Consider the following 20,097-nt stretch of genomic DNA (forward strand, 5'->3'; position numbering starts at 1 on the left):
TTAATTTAAGGACCCATGTCCATTAACGGGGAGGTGGGATCCACCTTGATTCATCAAGTGTTTTGGGCAGGGGGAGCTTCCACCTTCAATCCACAGCCCATGGCAGGTAGGGAGGATTCCACCTTTAATCCACGTGGTGGGGAAGGAGAATTCCCTGTGAACTCCACAAACTGCAGGAAACAGGGAGAAGGAGGATTCCACCTTAAATCCATGATCCGAAGGGGTGGGGCGAAGGAGGATTCCACCTTAAATCCACGATTGGAGGGGGGGAGGGGTGATTCCACCTTAAATCCACGATTGGAGGGGGGAGAAGGAGGATTCCACCTTAAATCCACAAGCCGTGGCCGTGACCAGGGCCCAGGCGGCTGTGTCCTGCCCGGCTGCGGGGTCAGTCTCAGCGGCGGGACACGGGGCGGCCCCCACCCTGCCCAGGCCACGCCCCCTGGCCTCACGCCTCCAGCGGATGGGGGACCACGAAGGCGCCGTAGGCCCCGCCCAGCAGGGCCTGCACGTCGCCGCCCTTCACCAGCCAGCAGGGGGCCTGGTGGGCCGGCAGGGGCGAGTCCTTCAGCAGCTTGGTAACCCGCGTGGCCGGCACCGTGGCCCCGCCCCTCTGCAGCCGGGCGGGCTGCTCCCCGGCGCCTGGCTGCAGGCGGATGGCCGCGTTCTGGAACTGACCTGCAGGGGGCGAGAGGGGACACAGGGTGAATGGGGGGAGCCCCCTGGCGGCCGGACAAGTGGGGCAGGGAAAGGGGGGCCCGGAGCCCCTTACCCAGCAGCCCGTGGGCCTGGGCTGAGAGCCCGCTGCCGTCCAGCACGTAGAAGCCCAGGTGGTCTCTCTGCAGGCGGCTGGGGTGGCTGTACCGATGGCGCTGGACCATGAACTCCAGCCCGGCGCCCAGCCGCAGCGTCGTGTTGGCGCCCGGCCCCACCTGCACCCCCAGCCCGGGGCGGCTGACCCAAGCCGGGCGGCCGAAGGGCAGATCCAGGGCCCCCTCCCCCCACAGCGCCACGCCCTGGAGCGTCACGGTGATCACGTAGTGGAGCTGGGGAGGCCCCACCAGCACGGTGATGGTGTCGAAGTAGGTGCGTGGCCGATCCGCCGTGCCCGGCCGTGGCGGGGCGCCAACCAGGTGGCCGTGGACTGACAGGCCTGCGGGGAGAGAGCACAGGCCACGCTGCAGTCACTGAGCTGTCAGGGATCCCCGTCTCCTCCCCATCACTCGGCCCACGGTCCCCATGGCACCACAGCTGCCCCGGGACCTCCTCCTGGATCCCCCCCGCTAGACCTCAGAGCCGGGGAGAGAACCCAGGAATCCTGGCTCCCAGCCCCCCCTGCTCTAACCACCAGCCCCCGCTCCCCTCCCCTGGGGCGCTGAGCCGCGGGGTGGGGGCCTCACCGCTGGGGGGGTCTGTCACCAGCTGGAGCACGTCTCCTGGGTGCCCATCCAGCGTAAAGCACAGCGTCTCAGGGGAGCCGGGCAGTCGTGCCACGAAGTGAGGGTCTCCATCCACTGCAAGGCAGAACAAGGGGTGGAGTAAGGGGGGGGAACCAGGCTGCCCCCTCCCCCAAACATCACCTGGGTGTCTGGGCAGCCTTACCTGAGGAGGAGAAAGTGAAGAATCTGGCACCAGCCAGGTCTGCCATGCCATCTAAGGGCGGGGGAAGAAGAGAGGGTTACAGCCAGTTGGGTGATGGAGCATTCCCCCCCCACCCCGATCCTTGGGCATCCTCTTCCCTCTCCAAAGCACCACGGGCACCCGCTGGCCAGGCCTGGCAGAGCCCAGAGCGACCACGACGGGCAGCGGCTGAGAGCCAACAGGAAACTGCCAAGTCTCCCCCTGCCCTCACCCAGGCCCAGACCTGAAACATACCTGTGTCACCGTCCCGTTCCTCTGACAGGTCTGGAAGGGAAAGGCAGAGTCAGGGTGGGGGTGTGAGGCCATCTGGCAGTCAATGGCAAAGCTGACTTGCTTAGCGTGAGAGGCTGGATGCTGGCACCATGCCCCCGACCCTGGCTCCAGCCCACTCATAGTGGCTGCAGAATGTCAGCGGTCAGTTTAAAAAAATATTCAGTTTCTAGCTCTCACGGTTGGGGAGCAAAGGTGGAAAATGGGATCAGTGCCTGCCTGAGTCTGCAGAGAGCCTGAACCAATTGCTAAGTGATGTCCTGGAGGGTTGGGGTGTCATCTCAGAGCCCCACCCCTTAATCCCTGCCTTGCCCCTTCAGGCTTCAGTGCAGCTGTGTGTGGCAGGGAAAAGGACCTGCCCAGTTCTCAGCAGGCCTTGCTCACAGCCCCCAGGAACTACAACTCCCAGAAGTCCTGGTCTTAAAGAGCTAGGCCGAGTGGGATTTCCCTGAAGGGCCAGCGTGCTGGTAGACCCCTCCCCACAACCTGCCTGGCTACGCCACCCAGGAGAGAGCGCGTGGGCCAGGTTGTGGGGTTACCTGAGTAGTCTTCATAATCCAGGACACCTGTAGGGAGAGAGAGCCAGAATGAACATCCGTGCAGTTCTGGGAGGGGGGATCCCGGCAGTGGGGGAGGCAGACGGCGGGGGAGCACAGGCCGGGGGGATCAGGCTGAGATCCCGGTGGGTAAGGAGGGGGCAGCATGAGGAGCACAGGCCGGGGGGGAGTCGGGGAGGGATCCCGGCCACGGGAGAGGTGGGTGGCGTGGGGAGCACGGGCTGGGGGGTAGCGGGGGGGGGGGATGGGATCCCCACCCTTCTCTCCTTTGGCCACCACAAAGCTGTACACGGCCGGCGGGTGGCGGGACTCCACGGATTCCTCGGCCACATCCTTTGCCGACAGCAGTTCTGACTCTGCGGGCGGCAACAGCAGCAGCCACTGGCTGAGGTCGGCGGCAGGTGGGCTGGATCCTACGGCGCCTGGTGTGCCCCAGGAGCCCTCGGACTCCGCCCTGTGGTGGGGGGCAGCCGTGCTGTTGCCAGTCCAGGCGTCTGTGATAGTCCGGACCATGGGAGCCGCTGTGTCCCACGAGAAGGGGGCCCTCTCTGTTCTGGGATGTGGCTGGCGCTTGGTGGCCGGTTGCGGGGGCGTCTCCTGCTGGCTGGAGGGGGGTGCCGTGGCTGATCCTGGGCTCGGCGGCAGATGAGCTGTGGCCCTGGGGTTCCCAGCTTTGGGTGTTTTTCCGGGTGTGGCTCTGGCTGCTTTGGTGACACCGTGGGCCGTGGGAGGAGCTGGCGTGGCCGGGGCAGTGCCAGGTGTCGGTGTGGCTCGGGCTAGTTTGGAGGTGCCCTGGGACGTGGCAGGTGCTCCTGGGACGGGCATGGCTCTGGCTAGGTTGGGGAGGCCTGCGGCAGCTTTGGTGGCACTCCCAGGCAGCGAGGTGGATGTGGCCCCCAGAGCGGGCATGACTCTGGAAGCTTTGCTGGCATGGTGGGCCGCCATGGTGGCCAGGGGTGTGACAGGAGCCCCTGGCGTGGCCCGAGCCGTGGCACTCTCCTCCTCCTCCTCTGGCTTGACCACCACCAGTGAGGTGACAGGCGTGACAAAGTTATACTTCAGCGAGAGGTTGGTGGCCTTTTCAGCGAGCAGCCGGCGCGCGGCAGTGTCGTTGGAGTGGAACCGGGCCCGGAGCTGCTCCTGGATGGTGAAGTAGGCCCAGAGGCGCTGGACGAATTGCCCGATCTGCCCCAGGTCTGGAGAGCAGCCGAACGGGGCGGCCTCCGTGGCGTTGGCCGAGATATCGTTCTCCAGGCTCAGCGGCCCGACGTGCCCATGGCCTGCAGCCTGGACGTGCAGCTCAGTGGCCCCCGGGGCCAGCCGTCCGGCCACCACCAGCTCGGCGCCCCGGAAGTAGTGGGGGAAGAGCGTGCGGGTGAGGTCTGCGCCGTCGCGGTAGGAGAGGGCCACGTCGGACAGCAGCGGGCTGGCGATCTCGTCGTAGAAGCCGGCGAGCTGCAGGGCAGCGTCGGCGTCCTCGTAGATGCGCCGGGCGATGCCCCGGTTCTCCAGCGCCAGGCGCCGCAGCAGCCCGTAGTCAGCATCGTCCCCAAAGGCCAGGCCAAACAGGGAGACGGAGCCGCCCAGCGCCTGCCGGGCGTTGGCCAGGATGCGAGTGCCTGAGGTCACGCCCGCCGTGGGCTCCCCGTCCGTCAGGAAGATGAGCAGTGGGATCCGCCGGGGGGATGGCTCCGGCGGGCTCTGGCTCAGCACCGAGGCGGCCTCCAGCAGGGCTTTGTTGATGTCGGTCCCTGAGGAGGGAAAAGGCAGAAGGATCTGGATTTGCAGCCTTGCATTGAACCCCACTCCCCGAGTCGGGGAGAGAACCCAGGCGTCCTGGCTCCCAGCCCCCCTGCTCTAACCACTAGACCCCTTTCCCCTCCCAGAGCTGGGGAGAGAGCCCAGGGTCCTGGCTCCCAGCCTCCTCTGCTCTAACCACTAGACACCATCCCCCTCCCAGAGCCATGGAGAGAACCCAGGAGTCCTGGCACCCAGCCCCCCTGCTCTAAGCACTAGACCAGTGGTTTTCAAACTGTGAGTTGGGATCCCAAAGTGGGTCACGTCCCCCTTTGAATGGGGTCATCAGGGCACCAGGGTGGGGGAGCTCGGGCTTTGGCCCCCATGCCCAGAGTGGGGGGGCTTGGGTAGACTCAGGCTTTGGTCCCCCCTCCTAGGGTCGTGCAGTAATTTTTGTTGTCAGAAGAGAGTGGCGGTACAGTTAAGTTTGAGAACCCCGCACTAGACCCCATTCCTCTCCCAGAGCCAGGGAGAGAAGCCAGGAGTCCTGGCTCCCAGCCCCCCCGCCCCCCGACACCCCTCTAGCCCACCCGACCCCACTCCTTCTACTGATTTGTGCTCCACTGTGTTATGATAATTTCTAATACAGTACAATTTCTGCATCCTGTGGGGAGTGGGGCAGGAGCCCTGGCTGTGGGGGGGAACTCCCAGGGGTCACCGTGGGGAGCGGGGCAGGAGCCCCAGCTGCAGGAGCCCCCCAGCAGTGACTCACATCCATCAGCTTCCATCCTGTGGACGTAGTCCTTGGCGGTGCGGACGTTGTGGGCCGTGGCCAGGATGGAGCGCCCGGCCTTCCACACGTGGACGGTGTCGGAGAAGGTGACAATGTTGAAGCAGTCGTCCGGGTGGAGGTCGCTCAGGATGATGTACATGGCCTTCTTGGTCTGGGGGCAGAAACGCAGCATGGCTGACCCTGCTTGGGGGAGATCTGGGGGGTGGGGAGGTGGGGGGCAGGGCGGGATTGGAGGGACAGGGTGGAAGGGGTGGATTTCAGTGAGGGTTTCAACGGGGAAAGGGGGCACCAATCGGTCTGGCTCTGTCGTTTTGTTTCATCGTGGGGTGGCGTTACAATGATCTGCGTTACGTGTGCTATGCTCTACACAAACACATGCTGATGTGTATGGGGGACACCCTCACACCCAGAATTCTACCTAGAGAGAGAGAATTCGCTCTGTACCATAGACACCCTCAGTTCCCATTACAGAAAACAGGAGAGGCTATATACATTTTATTTATAGAGTGACACCTAATCTGTGCATATCAAATACCCCTATAATTAGATACATTATAATGGGACAGTCACATTTTATGTATATGAGCGGATGCAGATCTACAATTCTAGCACGTTATATTCACGTGTGTCCTGGGTATGTTATATCTCACATATGCACATACATCGACACAGTGTTGTAGCCACCACGTTGGTCCCAGGATATCAGAGACACACGATGGGCGAGGCCCTATCTTTTATTGGACCAACTTTGGTTGGGGAGAGAGACGAGCTTTCAAAGAAGTTGTTCCAATAAAAGATAAGACTCACCCACCTTGTCGCTCTGACACACGTGAGCACAGTCTTGTTTTACTACAAGGTATCACTGACTCTACAGACCCCATGTTCTGTTTTATTTTGGCTGATTTTCAATCCATTTCGTTCAAGCATGCACATCCATCTCTGAACGGTCTTCCGGTTCCTCTTTGCCACACGAGCCCTCCATCATCTGCAAAAGGGACGCAGCAGGGTGCCATCCTCTGGACGCATCGAGCACCAAAGAGTGCATCGTGCCAAGCCCCGACGTACTCCCCCTCTAGCTCGACATGGTTCAGTTTCTGCAGCACCACTGCAGTGTTCTGGAGGAGTCGGATGTAGTCTTCAGGGATTGGTTTCGTTCTCCTGCACCACTAGATGACTCCCCTCGGAACGCGGTCATAAGTGTTCTCAAGAGCGATGAGTACCACGTGCAGGGTATGTCTCTTCTTTCTCTCCCTTTTCCCCCCAATCTTAATGCAAAGCCAGCGTCCATCGTTGACTCACCTGGCGTGAATCCAAATTGATTATCACTGCCCTTTACCACTCTCTTCGTAGTCACTTATCAATAACTTTCTCCCAGATCTTCATCATGAGGTCTATGAGTTCACCACAGTCTTGTATGTCTCCTTTTCTCTTAAATATTGGTAGGAATGTGGACGTCCTCCAGGCAGCAGGCATCTTCTCAGTCCTGATGCCATTAAACGGCTGTGCCAATAAAAGCAGTCATACGTGCCCCAGCACTTCCATACTTCTGCTGATCTGCTGCTATTTTTCCTGGTGCTCAAAGCTTGTGCAACTTCTTCTTCCAGGACTGGTGCCGCCAGCCCCTGGGGTGACTTACAAGGTTTAGAAAACCTGACCTCTGAGGAGCGATTACAAAAACTGGAGAAAAGACGACTGAGGGGGGACCTGATAAGTCTTCAAATCGGTTCCGGGCTGTTATAAAGAGGACGCTGATCAGTTGTTCTTCATGTCCACTGAAGGTAGGACAAGAAGCAATGGGCTTAATCTGCAGCCAGGGAGATTTATATTAAATAGTAGGAAAATGTTTCCAACTCTAAGGGTAGGTAAGTTCTGAAACAGGCGTCCGAGGGAGGCTGTGGACCCTGACACTGGAGGTTTTTAAGGACAGGCTGGACAAACCCTTGCCAGGGATGGTCTAGGTTTACTTAGTCCTGCCTCAGTGCAGGGGGCTGGACTTGGTGACTTCTTAAGGTCCCTTCCAGCCCAACATTTCTGTGATTCTACGGTTCTCTTGGGTTCTCTTCATTCATAAGCCTTTCAAAATAATTTCTCCACCCTTCTATAATCTGTTTCTCATTGATTAACGTATTTCTGGTTTCATCTTTAATGACTTTGATCTCACCAGTGTCTTTAGTTCTCTTACTGTGGGGCTTTGCCAGTCTGTGTATTTTTCTCTCATTCTCCTTTGTTTCAAGATGGGTATATAAGCCTTCCACAGCCTTAGCGTTAGCAGCTGCCACCTCTTTCTTCAATATCCTTTTGGCTTTTTTCCACTACTGAAAAATCCTGCGGTTGGAGCATCGCTTGTCACAGTTTTAAACACCTTTTCTTTTCCTCCACGGCCTCTTGAACTTCCTCATTTCACCAAAAAAATCTCACTGGGGAAAAGGAGTCTTGTTTTCGTTTCACCAGGCAGGCACTCTATACATTCGCGATGTTTGTTTGCAATAGGATTCCACCCCGATACGTATTTTCTCTTAGTTTATATGGATTAGCGGATTTAACATAGTATATTGCTTCAACAATGATGAAACAAGCGTTTCAACAATGTTTCATTTTGACTTTATCCCTTCATTTCCTTTAGCCATTTCTATTATTATTAGAACTCAGCAAATCCCTGATTTTTCACTTCGGAGGCTGAACCAAAAAAAATTCAGGAAAAAAGGGTTCTGGGTTGAACGAAACATTTTGTTTTAATATTTCAGAATGAACAAACCCAGCTAAATTTCAAAACAAAACCTCAAAACACTTAGTCGACTATTTTGCATTTTTTTCCCAGCTGAAACAATTGGCCGAATTTGGTCACATCTTTCAAGAACTATTAAACCCAATCATTTCACCCACCTCTTACACTCATCTGAATGTGAAGAGTCAGATTCCTGGGTTTTCATGCCTTTGCGATCTAGTTTGCCCTAGATCTAGATTTGCCCCCAAATCCTTCCTAGAGCGGAGCTTTCAGAAGAACCTCTGCCAGTGACGGAGAATCCAGCACAATCCTTGGTCACTTGTTCCAGTGGGTGATTCCCCTCCTATTTACACCTTATTTCCAGTCTGAATTTGTCCCGTTTCAACATCCATCCACTGGATCTTGTTAGACCGTATAGAAATCGATGTCATACATAGAAATATGAGCTCTGTATTATATTTATCCTCCACTGTGTTATACTGAAGATCTTAGATTGCTTCCATGCCATCAGATACGAAGGAGCCAGTGTTAACGCCTGGAATTTTTTCAGAATTTCCAGCCAGTGTCAAATTTCGAGATCTCAACTCCGAAAGAAAATGGAAATTTGGCATTTCAAACGCGGAGCTGTTCAAATGCGGAGCTGACAGATTTGAGGGGGATGGAGCAGAGAGGTGGATTGGATAATTGTCTAAAGGAGCTGATGGATATGCAAATTAGACCATGGCTTCATCTGCATGGATGTTGACCCATGTCCTGGGAGGCCTGCTGTTGTGGGGGTGGGTGCTTCCTTTTCTGTCCCCCCAGCTCAGATCTCCTGGCTGCCCCCTCCCCTCTGCTCAGATTCCCCCTCCCCACTGGTCTGGTCTATGGGCGATCTCCCCCTGGCATCTCCACCCTCTTACCTGCTTCATCTTGGTGCCATGCATGGAGCCGCTGATGTCGATGACAAACACCACATTCTTCTGCATGGGGGGCAGGCCGCGGGGAGCGAAGTAGTGAACGAAGTAGCCGTTGTAGATCTGCCGGAGAGGGAAGGGTGCAGGGCTGAAGGGCTGAGGCTGCGGCTGCCCAGGGCACAGGACACCCACCATGTGCTGGTGTGGCAGCGAGGGGAACCCATGGGACAGGCAGCGGGTGCCTGTGTGTGGGGGCCGTATGCACCCTTCTGCCTGGGCATCCATCCCTCACCACGCACACTGTTCCCTCCCTGACTCCCCATACACACCCCTTCCCTCCCGCCCACAGCCCTCCATCCCTCGCCCCCCCACCCTTCACCCCCAATGCCTCATCCGTCCCCCCACACCATCCCCTCCCTGCTTCCCCATACACACTCCTTCCCTCCCACCCACAGTCCACCATTCCCCGCACACACTGTCCCCTCCCAGCCTCCTTCCACTCACCCCATCCCTCCTCCCTCACACCCTGTCCATCCATCCCCCCCATGCTCCATCCCTGCCTCCATCCCACACGTCCCATCTATCCCTCCCCCCCATGCCCCTCCCTCCACCCCAGACGTGTCTATCTGCCCCCCTCCCCTGTGGGCTGTTCCCTGTTCTCTACTCCCTGGCCCTCATTCCCCCCCGGCCGTGAGGTCTCAGCTCCAGCCACCCCTCACCTGCACATCCCCAGCCACATCTGGCATGGCCACGTCGTACTGCACCACGAAGTCCCCCAGGATGCCTGAGCTGGAGAAAGCCACCTGTTCCTGCGGGGTGGGGGTGAAGACAACCCAGGCGCAGTGGCTCCCCTTCTCCACCCGGGTGGAGGGCGGCACATCGGCGTCCCCTGCGGAGAAGCCGTGGTCATCAGGGCTGGACGGAGGCTGGGAGACGGGGACCCCGTGGCACATGGGCCCCTGCCCTGAGAGTTCTCCCCACAGACCCGACCAACTCATTCCACCACCCCCAGCCCATCTCCCTCAATGTCCTGGAAGGAAACAGAAAATCCTCTCTGGTGAAATGCCAAGACTGGAGGGGGTGGGACATAGGGAAGGGCCAGATCATGGATACAGAGCAAGCTGGGTGGCCGCTGGGCGCAGGCGAACAGCGTGGCTCTGTGGAAATGCGTCCCTCTGGGAACAAGGCATGCTGGCCGGCCTTACAGGCTGGGGGCCTCTCTCCTGGCAAGCAGCGACCTAAAAAAGACTTGGGGGTCGTGGGCGAGAATCAGCGGAACAGGAATTCTCAGTGCGGCGCGGGGGCCCAAAGAGCTAACGCTGTATAAACCGGGGACTCTCGAGCAGGAGCTTTCCCCTCTGGATCTGGCCCCGGTGCAACCGCTGCGGCTGGACTGCTGTGTCCAGTCCTGCTGCCCACACTTCAAGTGGGAGGGTGATAAATTGGGGAGGGGTCAGAGGACGGCCACGGGAACGATACAAGGGATAGGGAACCGGCCTGAGAGCGAGAGACTCCCAGAGCTCAATCTAGTTCGCGTCACAAAGAGAAGGCGAAGGGGTGCCCTGATCCCCACTAGAAGTCCCTACACGGGGCACAAATATTTAACAACAGGCTCTTCGATCCAGCACAGGGCGGCCTAACCCGATCCAACAGCTGGACGTTGAAGCAAGAAATTCAGAGAGGAAATCAGGTCTCAGTTTTAACAGTGAGAGTCAATAACCATGGGAGTGGGTTCCCAAGGGTGTGCTGGATTCCCCAGCACGGGCGACTTTTCCATCAAGACAGGATCTCTTTTTTGCAAGCCCTGCTCTAGGTGTGATTTGGGGCAGCTCTCTGGCGTGTTACAAAGGAGGTCAGACGAGATGGTCACAACAAGCCCAGCTGGCCTCGAGATCTGCGACTCTAGATCGGGCAGGGTATTTCACGGGAGGTGTCTACAGAAAGCTCGTAACTCGTCAGGCCTCGGAACCGTTGCGAGACATTCGAACGGGTGACAGTTAAGGGCCAACATGTTCCTACTGAAAGCAGGTTGGCTGGGCTTGGAGGAGAAATGTATCAGCAGAGGGCGTTACCCATCAGCCAGTTGAGCTGCCTTGCTCCCTCCCAAAATTATCCCTGGCAAACTCCAGGCAAAATTATCCCAGGCAAAATCCCCCACGTCACCTCTCAGGGACCATCAGAGTCACCAGCCTGATCTCCTGCACATTGCAGGCTCAGGGCCTCCCCCACCCACACCAGCAAGAAGCCAGAACCCCTGGCTGAGTTACTGGTGCCCTCAAATTTTGATGTCAAGACTCCAGATTACAGAGAATCTTCCGTTTCCTCTAGTTCGAACCAGCCAGTGAGCAGTGCCCCACGCCGCGGAGGGCGGCGAGAAACGCTCCAGCCGACCTGGGGGGAAATCCCACTTGGTTAACTAGGAGGGGGAGCGATCCATAAGTCTAGACCCAGGTTGGGGTTTCAGGATCTAGTTTGGTCCCCACTTATTTCCATCACTGGTTCTAGTTCACTCTTGAGTCTTACTTTAATGAACCTTTTTCAAGAAGTGCCCACATGTGCCCTGCGTTACATGGGGGGTGGGGGAAAGCTAGTAAACTGGAGCACGCTCCACCTAGGGGGCTGAGAATTGGGGATTTCAGGAGCGAGATGACGCAGGAGAACTCAGGGAGTGGGTGCACTATTGTTAAGCTGCCAGGCAAAGTTAGGGCTGGCCCAGCCCAGAGGGGAGTGCTGGAGTGGCTACCACCAGAAAGATTCCCTGTTGCTAGAGGCAGATGGCAACAAGGTGACTTGTATCCTGAGTAACCGGGGAACAGTCACAAACGCGCCAGGGCTCTTGGCCACTGAACTGCAGCAGAATCCCGGCTACCAGGTTGGAAAAAAAAAAAAAAGAGTAAGTTTCTAGGTTACGGGGTTGAAGGAAAAGATTAAAAATGTGACAGATGCACCCATGCCTGCCTGAGTGTGCAGAGAGCCTGAGCCGACCGCTCGCAGAGGTGTGAACCGTGTGTACCTCGCAAGGTGTTGGTGAGCAGGCGGCTGGTGCGGAGGGGCAGCACGTGGACGTAGTCGATGCCGGTGCGCTCCGAGATGCTCACCTCCACGGTGAGGTTCCCCACCACCTGCTGGGGACGCACACTCACGGCGTGCTGGTACTTGCCCAGATGCCGCTGCAGCAGCTCCTCGTAGCTCAGCTCGAAGGACACCTGGCTGCCGGCCGCCACGCTGGCGGAGACCCGGAACTTCTCCGTCTCCCGATCCCTGGGGGCGGGGGGCAAAGCCAGGGATGGAACCCGGGAGTCCTGGCTCCCAGCCCTCACTCCTCTAACCCACTAGACCCCACTCAGAGCCGGGGAGAGAACCCAGGAGTCCTGGCTCCCAGTGCCCCGCTCTAGCCACTAGGTGCCGGGGTCTCACCTAGTGCCAACATGAGCCGCTGTCTGGCCCTGTCTCCGGGCCTCGTCGTACATCTTCTTGGCTTGATGCTTCTCTTTCACCTCAGCCACATAGAGTTTATTGTTGATGGTTCTAAGATGGAAGAGAGGGGGATTATGGGACATGGCCTTAAATCTGCCTGATAGCAACAGACAGTGGGGGTGGGTCTCCTTGATCAGACCTGGTTTTGGGGACCCTCCATCCCCATCCCATCCCTCCATCCACACACCCCTCCATCCACCCATCCCCACCCCTCCATGCCTCCCTCCCTCCATCCCCATCCCCACCCCTCCAACCATCTCTCCATTCCCAAACCTTCCATCCTTCCCCAGATACTCCTCCATCCATCCCCATCCCCACCCTCCAACCACCCATACCCACTCCTCCATGCCTCCCTCCATCCCCACCCCCACCTCCACCCCTTCAACCGTCTCTCCATTCCCATACCTTCCATCCTTCCCCACATACTCCTCTATCCATCCCCATCCCCACCCTCCAACCACCCATACCCATCCCTCCCTTCCTCCTCATCCCCACCCCTCCATCCATCCTTCAGCCACCCATCCCCACACACCCCTCTATCTAATCTATCTCACTTGCACTCTCCTCCACTGCTCTGTCCCTTCCAGTCCCCCTCCATCCCTGGATCCCACGGAAACACGTTTCCAAACCCCCTTCCCCTGCCATCCCCATGGTGTGGGGGTGTGGCCGCAGGCTTTGCATGGCTGGGACCCATCCCAGTCTCACATGGTGAAGTTGGAGATGAAGGCCGAGCCGGGCAGGTCTAGGTCGAAGATGGCTTCCTTGGGCTCGGCGTGGGGGTTGCTCAGGTCGGTCCGAACACGGGTGGAGGCATAGCGGGACACAATGGTGGAGCGGATGGAGAAGCTGGCCATGGTGAGCTGGGCACAGAAACAGGGATGTGTAGGAAGGTGACTCCAGAGAGCCTTGCCCTGCCCCTGGCTGAAAGGGGGTGTGCCCGGAGGGCCTCATTCCAGAGTTGGGGAGAGAAGCCAGGTGTCCTGGCTCCCAGACACCCCCCCGGTGCCCCGCTCTAACGCACAAGAACTAAAAATTCATTCTTTCTATTGAAATCGAAGCTGACATTCTCCCGCCGCCCCAGGACTCCGGAAGCAGGCCCTTCCGCTATGACACCTGCCTGATCTCGCTCCTTTTTCCGAGCAAAATCCCCCCAGCCCCCGACGGAGTTCCCTCCGTTGGTGCAAAATGGGAGATTCCTGGCTGCACTGCTCTGGGCTCTGGGCCTGAGGCAGCAGCTGCGTGAGTCTGGGGCTCACCCAACGAAGCACGCGGAGGAGTGGCTGTGTTCCAGGGGGAGCCCTGCTTAGCTACAGCGGAGACCCAGCGCCTCTGCCCCAGACCCCAGCTGTTGTCCATCTCCATGGAATCAATGGGGCCAGATCCCAGCTGGGGTCAATTGGCCATAGCTCCATTAGAGTCAATGGGACCAGACCCCCAGCCGGTGTCCATCAGCCATAGCTCCATGGAATCAATGGGGCGAGATCCCCAGCTGGGGTCATGGAATCATAAAAGATCAGGGTTTGAAGAGACCTCAGGAGGTCCTCTAGTCCAACCCCCTGCTCAAAGCAAGACCAACCCCAACTAAATCATCCCAGCCAGGACTTTGTCAAGCCGGGCCTTAAAAACCTCTAAGGATGGAGATCCCACCACCTCCCTAGGTAACCCATTCCAGGGCTTCACCACCCTCCTAGTGAAATAGTGTTTCCTACTATCCAACCCAGACCTCCCCCACTGCAACTTGAGACCATTGCTCCTTGTTCTGTCATCTGCTACCCCTGAGAACAGCCAAGCTCCATCCTCTTTGGAACCCCCCTTCAGGGAGTTGAAGGCTGCTATCAAATCCCCCCTCACTCTTCTCTTCTGCAGACTAAATAACCCCAGTTCCCTCAGCCTCTCCTCATAAGTCATCGGCCATACCTCCATTACAGTCAATGGGGCCAGACCCCAGCTACACACCCGCTTCTCTTTCCACTGGCAGAAAGCAGTGGTTTTAATTTGTATTGGCTCTTTTCTCTCCTCCGCCCATCTTCAGCAGTGCACACCCATATTACTGTAGCACCAGAAGGGCTCAATCAGGATCAGTCTGATGCTGCACTAGGTGCTGGATGAACAGACCGAAAGATCCAGCATCTGCCTTACAATCTAGAGCAGGGGTGGCCAACCTGTGTCTCCGGGGCCACATGCGGCTCTTGAGAAGTTAATATGCAGCTCCTTGTCTAGGCACTGACTCCGGGGCTGGAGCTACGGGCGCCAACTTTCCAATGTGCCGGGGGGAGGGCTCACTGCTCAACCCTGGCTCTGCCACAGGCCCTGCCCCCACTCCACCCCTTCCTGCCCCCTCCCCTGAGCCTGCAATGCCCTCACTCCTTCCCCCTCCTCCCCAGAGCCTCCTGCACGCCACGAAACAGCTGATCAGGAGGTGCAGGGAGGGAGGGGGAGATGCTGATCGGCAGGGCTGCCGGTGGGTGGGAGGTGCTGGGAATGGGGTGGGGGAGCTGATGGGGGGCTGCTGACATGTTACTGCTTTCAGAATAGCAGCTGTGTTAGTCTGTATTTACAAAAAGAACAGGAGGACTTGTGGCACCTTAGAGACTAACACATTTATTTGAGCATAAGCTTCCGTGAGCTACAGCTCGCTTCATCGGATGCATTCATCGGACGCATTCAGTGAGCTGTAGCTCACGAAAGCTTATGCTCAAATAAATGTGTTAGTCTCTAAGGTGCCACAAGTCCTCCTGTTCTTTTGACGTATTATTGTGGCTCTTTGGCAATGTACATTGGTAAATTCTGGCTCCTTCTCAGGCTCAGGTTGGCCACCCCTGATCTAGAGACAAGTGACCCCCAAGTGACCCAGCCCAACTGATGCAGACTTTAACCACAGGTGTTGCAACAAGAAGAGTTTTGACTAGGGGCAGGAGACGGGATCAGAGTGGTTAGATGACTAGATTGGAATCAGAACACCTGGGTTCTCTCCCCGGCTCTGGAAGGGCAGTGGCGTCTAGTGGGTTAGAGCAGGGGGGCTGGGAGCCAGGACTCCTGGGTTCTCTCCCCGGCACTGGGAGGGCTGTGGGGTGTAGTGGGTTAGAGCGGGGATGCTGGGTGTCAGCACTCCCAGGTTCTAACCCTGGATCTGGGAGGGAAGTGGGTTCTAGTGGTTAGAGCAGAGAACGTGAGGTTCAATTGTGATTTGGAGATGACAACACGGTCAGGGCCCCTAGGTATCACGTCCTCTGCTGTAGCCACTAGACCCCAAAACTTAGCAAGGGGGGGAAAAACAAACGGCCTCACCTCTGGAATACGGGGGTGCCCGGTGTTGGGTAGAGGTTCCAGGCACATTAGGAGAGCAAAGGGAAGGAGCAGCAGCTGTCTCAGCATTGGCATGATGCGTCCCCGCAGCTCCGCCAAGAAGAACCAACCTCCGAGATCTCTTTTTTGGACGCACTTTTTAAAGCTTCACGGGTTTTTCTCCCCCCGCACCTCTCAATGCAGCATTCATGCGGACACAAGCTGTGATTGTCCGCCCCTCGGAGGCTGGAGGGAGGCCAGGCCTTCGCTCTCCCCTCCGTAAGATGAAATGAAAACAAAATGTTCAGGCGAGTCCGTGCCCTGGGTTAAAAAGGAAAAAAGGCAAGGAAGCCCGTGCAAGGGTCAACAGGAGCCAGAGCCCAGGAGCTGAAGAACGGGAGGCCAGCGGAAAAGGAGCCGGCTCCGCGTACCTGGCTGGGCTGAACTCCACGGCCAGGAATCAGCCTGGCTCAAGGGCTGCAGGTGTGACGGGTTTCCTTGGAGGAGCCACGGAGATTTTATTGAGCGGGATTTCACACCAGTTACATCCCCGTGATCCATCAGGGCGTCTCTTCCCATGGGGCCAGACAGGACAGCTGGGATCATCCAGTCTGCCCCCCTGTAAGGCACAGGGCAGACGACTGTCCCCCACAATGGGGAGGGAGGTTGGATGACTAGGGGAAAGTCCTTCCTCTCTAGGGGGCACCGCTGTCAAGCCCTAGGGTGGGAACTGGCTGGCTCAGGGAGGTGGGGAATGGGGCCTTTCCCCTCTAAGGGGCGCCGGCTCCTATCCAGCCCCAGGACAGGGGACCGGCTATTGGAGACCCTTCAAGTTCATGAGCCAGAGAACGTCAGAATTGACAGGGTCATTCTTGTGACGCTGATTTCCAAAAGACATAAAGGGGCTCAGGTGTGGAGAAAACTCCGGGCGCTGTTATTAATGCAAGCCAGGCCGGCCGCAGGGAGATTCTGGGTTTGGCTGCAATGGAGAGGGAGGGAAGCCATGCAGCATTTCTCTCCGCTGGGAGCTCTGGCTAGGTCGGCACTCCATAGAGCTAACCATGCTAATCACCCAGCCCAGAGGAGGCACTGGGATCTAGTGGCTGGCGGGGCTGGAGTGGAAGCCAGGACACGTGGGTTCTGTTCCTGGCTCTGGCCCTTCTGCTCTCTGGGTCACTGGTGGAGCCAGGGAGAGAAGCCAGGAGACTGGCCCCCCAGCTTCCTCCTGCTCTAACCACTAGACCCTACTCCCCTCCCAGAGCCGGGGAGAGAACCCAGGAGCCCTGGCTTCTATCCCCCTGCTCTAACCACTAGACCCCACTCCCATAGCCAGCTCCCAATCCTGCCCCCTTCCTCGGGGGTCTGGATTGGGACAGGAGCAAACTGGAGGTGAAGGGCTATCTGTTTCTCCAGAGCATCCCACAGCTGCTCTCTTTGGAGTAACCAGCCCCTGGACAGACGGGTGTCCATAGATCCCAGGTGCCTGCTGAGTGGGGGTGAGCTGGGCCAGTTTACAGGGGCTGTCGGGGCGGGATTGGATGATTTGATCTCTTGGTGAAGATTCGGTCCAATTTCTCAGGGCTGCATTCAGCATCACCAAGTCGAGGCCCTGGCCCCCTCAAGCAGCTCTCTGGGCCGACCCTTCCTCTCCACTCTGGCCAGCCCCGCAGCTCTGATCCCCATTGTAAACTGAGGCACGGGGCTTCTGTGGCAGAACTGGGAATTGGGTGCTGTCTGGATGGTAAGCTCTTTGGGACAGCGTGATGGGGTCCCAATCTCAGCAAGGGGTGTCTGTGCCAGGGGCCCCAATCTCAGCAGGGGCGGGGTCTGTGCACCACCCGGTGCGACAGGGCCCTGATCCTGGTCAGGGGGTGTCTGTGCAGTGTCCGGTGCGATGGGGTCCCAATCTCAGTCTGGGGGTATCTGTGCAGCACTGTGCCTGGCGTAACAGGGGCCCCGAGCTCAGGTGGGGGCATTTCTACCATAGCAACGTCTTTTTAAAACGATCTAAAGCCAGGGGCATTACTTTTTGTAGGACCCACACAAACAAATCCCTCTATGGAGGAAGAAACAAACTAGCGGGAAGGCCCGGATTTTTACCAGGGAGGGCTGTTAATCATTGGAACAACTCACCTAGGGACAGGGTGCATTGCCCCTCTCTTGATGTCTTTAAATCAGGACTGGGTGTGGCAGATCCATCAGAAGCAGTGGGCGCAATCCCAGGATAAATGCTGGACATTCCCCAGCCCATGTCTCCCAGGTCAGATTCGAAGACCTCCGTGGCTCCTTGCAGCGTTGAGATCCCCGCCAGAGCTGTGCCGATCCCTCCAGGTGGTGGAAGCTAAGCAAGGAAATAAACAAATACAGAGCCAGATCCTTTCTTGGCCCGGCGCGGCTGTTTACATCAACCTCTGCCAAAGACGAGAGGGCCAAGGTTCAGTGAAAAGGCTTCTTCTTTCTTTTTGAAAAAGTCAAAATAACAAAACCAAGGATTCTGGAGCCACAAAAAAGGGGGAATTGGAAAGAAGCAGAAGGAGGCTGGAAGGAACGACCCGGAGCCGTGAAAGAAATTAGTCATTGACAGGGAAAATGTGATGCCTGTCCTGGTGTCTTGGTTATTTATCCGAGCGGCGGGTTTGGAACTCACCCCAAACCAGAGCTGTGCAGGCTGAAAATACCCAGGTTTTAGTCCCAGGGGGTTGGTGACCAAATGTTTTGCATTTCCATGGCACAAACTCCAGCTGAAATGAGGCTCCCATTGTACCACGCACTGCAGAGACCCTGACCGAGAGCAGGGCCCCCCCATTGAGCCAGGTGCTGCACAGATGCCCGTCACCAATGGGTGCCCCTTGTGCCAGGTGCTTACCGAGCTGGGTGCCCTCACTGTGCCCGGTGCTGCACAGACCCCAACTGAAAGCAGCGCCTGATCATGCAAGGTACTGTACATACACACACTTAGAGACAGTCCCAAACCTGACCACCTAAATAGCCAAAGGTTATTTCAACCCATTGGACAGGTGGGGAAACTGAGGCACCTGGAGACACTCCTCCCAATCTCCTGGGTCCCCTTCCAGATCACCCGTCAGCCTTCTGATAACGCTCTCTGCTGGGGTCAGGACGGGGAATGGGTTGTTTTGAGAGGGTTCTTCTCATGCCAGGAATAAGATGGCACGAGGGGGGTGATCCTCACAGGAGCTACCTGTGCCAGGGGATCCAACGGAAGGTGTAGCAAAGGCCCATGCCACCTGCGCCCGGGTGCTGGAGAACACTGCCCGTCGTGGGTCTAGGGTGAAATGGCTCCCAGCTCGGCGGATCCTGACCTGGTTTTGCTTCCATCGCTCACACAGTGCGCTCCTTATTTCACCTGCCCACCGGCCGCCGGGCTCACACCAGCAGAGGCAACAGGTGGCCTTTCCCCTGCAGCCCCGACAGGGTCAATCAGCCCGGCTGTGGGAGGAGAGGCTGGGAGCCCGGACTCCTGGGTTCTCTCCCTGGCGCTGGGAGGGGAGTGCAGTCTGATGGTTACAGGGGGAATCCTGGGGCTGGGAGCCAGGACTCCTGGGTTCTGTGCTCTGGGGTACATCCCACCCCCTTCTGTGTCACCTCATTTTCCCCTGAAGCTATCGTGGGGGTGGGGCCCTGGGCTGAGGACCCAGGAGGGCTGGGGGGCTCCTGCAACCGCAATGGGGCTGAGGGCATTGGGGAGAAAAGCAGGTGTGGGCGTGGCCTGCAAGTGGGCGGGGGAGAGGGGCAGGTGTGGGTGTGGCCTGTAGGGGGCGGGGGAGAGGGGCAGGTGTGGGTGTGGCCTGTAAGCGGGCGGGGGAGAGGGGCAGGTGTGGGCGTGGCCTGTAGGGGGCGGGGGAGAGAAGCAGGTGTGGGTGTGGCCTGTAAGGGGCGGGGGAGAGGAGCAGGTGTGGGCATGGCCTGTAAGGGGCAGGGAAGAGGAGCAGGTGTGGGCGTAGCCTGTAGGGGGAGAGGAGCAGGTGTGGGTGTGGCCTGTAGGGGGTGGGGGAGAGGGGCAGGTGTGGGTGTGGCCTGTAAGGGGCAGGGGAGAGGAGCAGGTGTGGGCGTAGCCTGTAGGGGGAGAGGAGCAGGTGTGGGTGTGGCCTGTAAGGGGCAGGGGAGAGGAGCAGGTGTGGGCGTAGCCTGTAGGGGGAGAGGAGCAGGTGTGGGTGTGGCCTGTAGGGGGCGGGGGAGAGGGGCAGGTGTGGGCGTGGCCTGTAGGGGGCGGGGGAGAGGGGCAGGTGTGGGTGTGGCCTGTAGAGGGCGGGGGAGAGGGGCAGGTGTGGGCGTGGCCTGTAGGGGGCGGGGGAGAGGGGCAAGTGTGGGCGTGGCCTATAGGGGGCGGGGAGAGGAGCAGGTGTGGGCGAGGCCTGTAGGGGGCGGGCCTAGGAGTCCATGACATGGCCCACGCGTGGGGGAAGGGCGCCCACCCCACCCCCAGTGACTGGAAACCAACCGCCACACTGTGCTGGCAGTACGAGGCTCGGGCCGGGGGCGGGGGCGGGGGCGGGGGCGGGGGCGGGAGGGGAGCGGCCGTTCGCCGCACGAGGCCGGGGGCGGGGGCGGGAGGGGAGTGGCCGTTCGCCGCACGGGGGCGGGGGCGGGGGCGGGGCCGGGAGGGGAGCGGCCGTTCGCCGCACGGGGGCGGGGCCGGGAGGGGAGTGGCCGTTCGCCGCACGGGGCCGGGGGCGGGGGCGGGAGGGGAGCGGCCGT

The 20,097-nt window shown here is 58.6% G+C and overlaps 1 protein-coding gene across 1 annotated transcript; it reads right to left on the reverse strand.

Annotated features, from left to right (window-relative positions):
* Positions 1-315: 315 nt before the first annotated feature.
* ITIH6 (inter-alpha-trypsin inhibitor heavy chain family member 6) lies at positions 316-19,017 on the reverse strand. Its single transcript, XM_074937888.1, has 16 exons — positions 18,581-19,017; positions 17,515-17,722; positions 15,385-15,702; positions 12,802-12,956; positions 12,037-12,147; positions 11,633-11,880; positions 9,339-9,508; positions 8,626-8,742; positions 4,978-5,149; positions 2,726-4,219; positions 2,451-2,477; positions 1,876-1,905; positions 1,603-1,653; positions 1,401-1,514; positions 773-1,153; positions 316-678 (listed from the first exon to the last, which is right to left on the reverse strand). The coding sequence occupies exons 3-16, from the start codon at positions 15,475-15,477 to the stop codon at positions 449-451; spliced, it is 3,393 nt and encodes a 1,130-aa protein (XP_074793989.1). The 5' UTR covers positions 15,478-15,702; positions 17,515-17,722; positions 18,581-19,017; the 3' UTR covers positions 316-448.
* Positions 19,018-20,097: the final 1,080 nt, after the last annotated feature.

This window comes from Natator depressus, chromosome 23 (assembly GCF_965152275.1).
Source record: "Natator depressus isolate rNatDep1 chromosome 23, rNatDep2.hap1, whole genome shotgun sequence".
Taxonomy (NCBI): Eukaryota; Metazoa; Chordata; order Testudines; family Cheloniidae; genus Natator; species Natator depressus.

Excerpts from the sequence above, each read along its gene's own strand:
- ITIH6 (XM_074937888.1), bottom strand. The coding sequence starts at position 15,477 with ATGCCAATGCTGAGACAGCTGCTGCTCCTTCCCTTTGCTCTCCTAATG. Across the intron at positions 8,743-9,338 it reads ATGTGGCTGGGGATGTGCAG|ATCTACAACGGCTACTTCGT; the intron begins GTGAGGGGTGGC and ends CCTCTCCGGCAG. Across the intron at positions 679-772 it reads CCAGGCCCACGGGCTGCTGG|GTCAGTTCCAGAACGCGGCC; the intron begins GTAAGGGGCTCC and ends CGCCCCCTGCAG.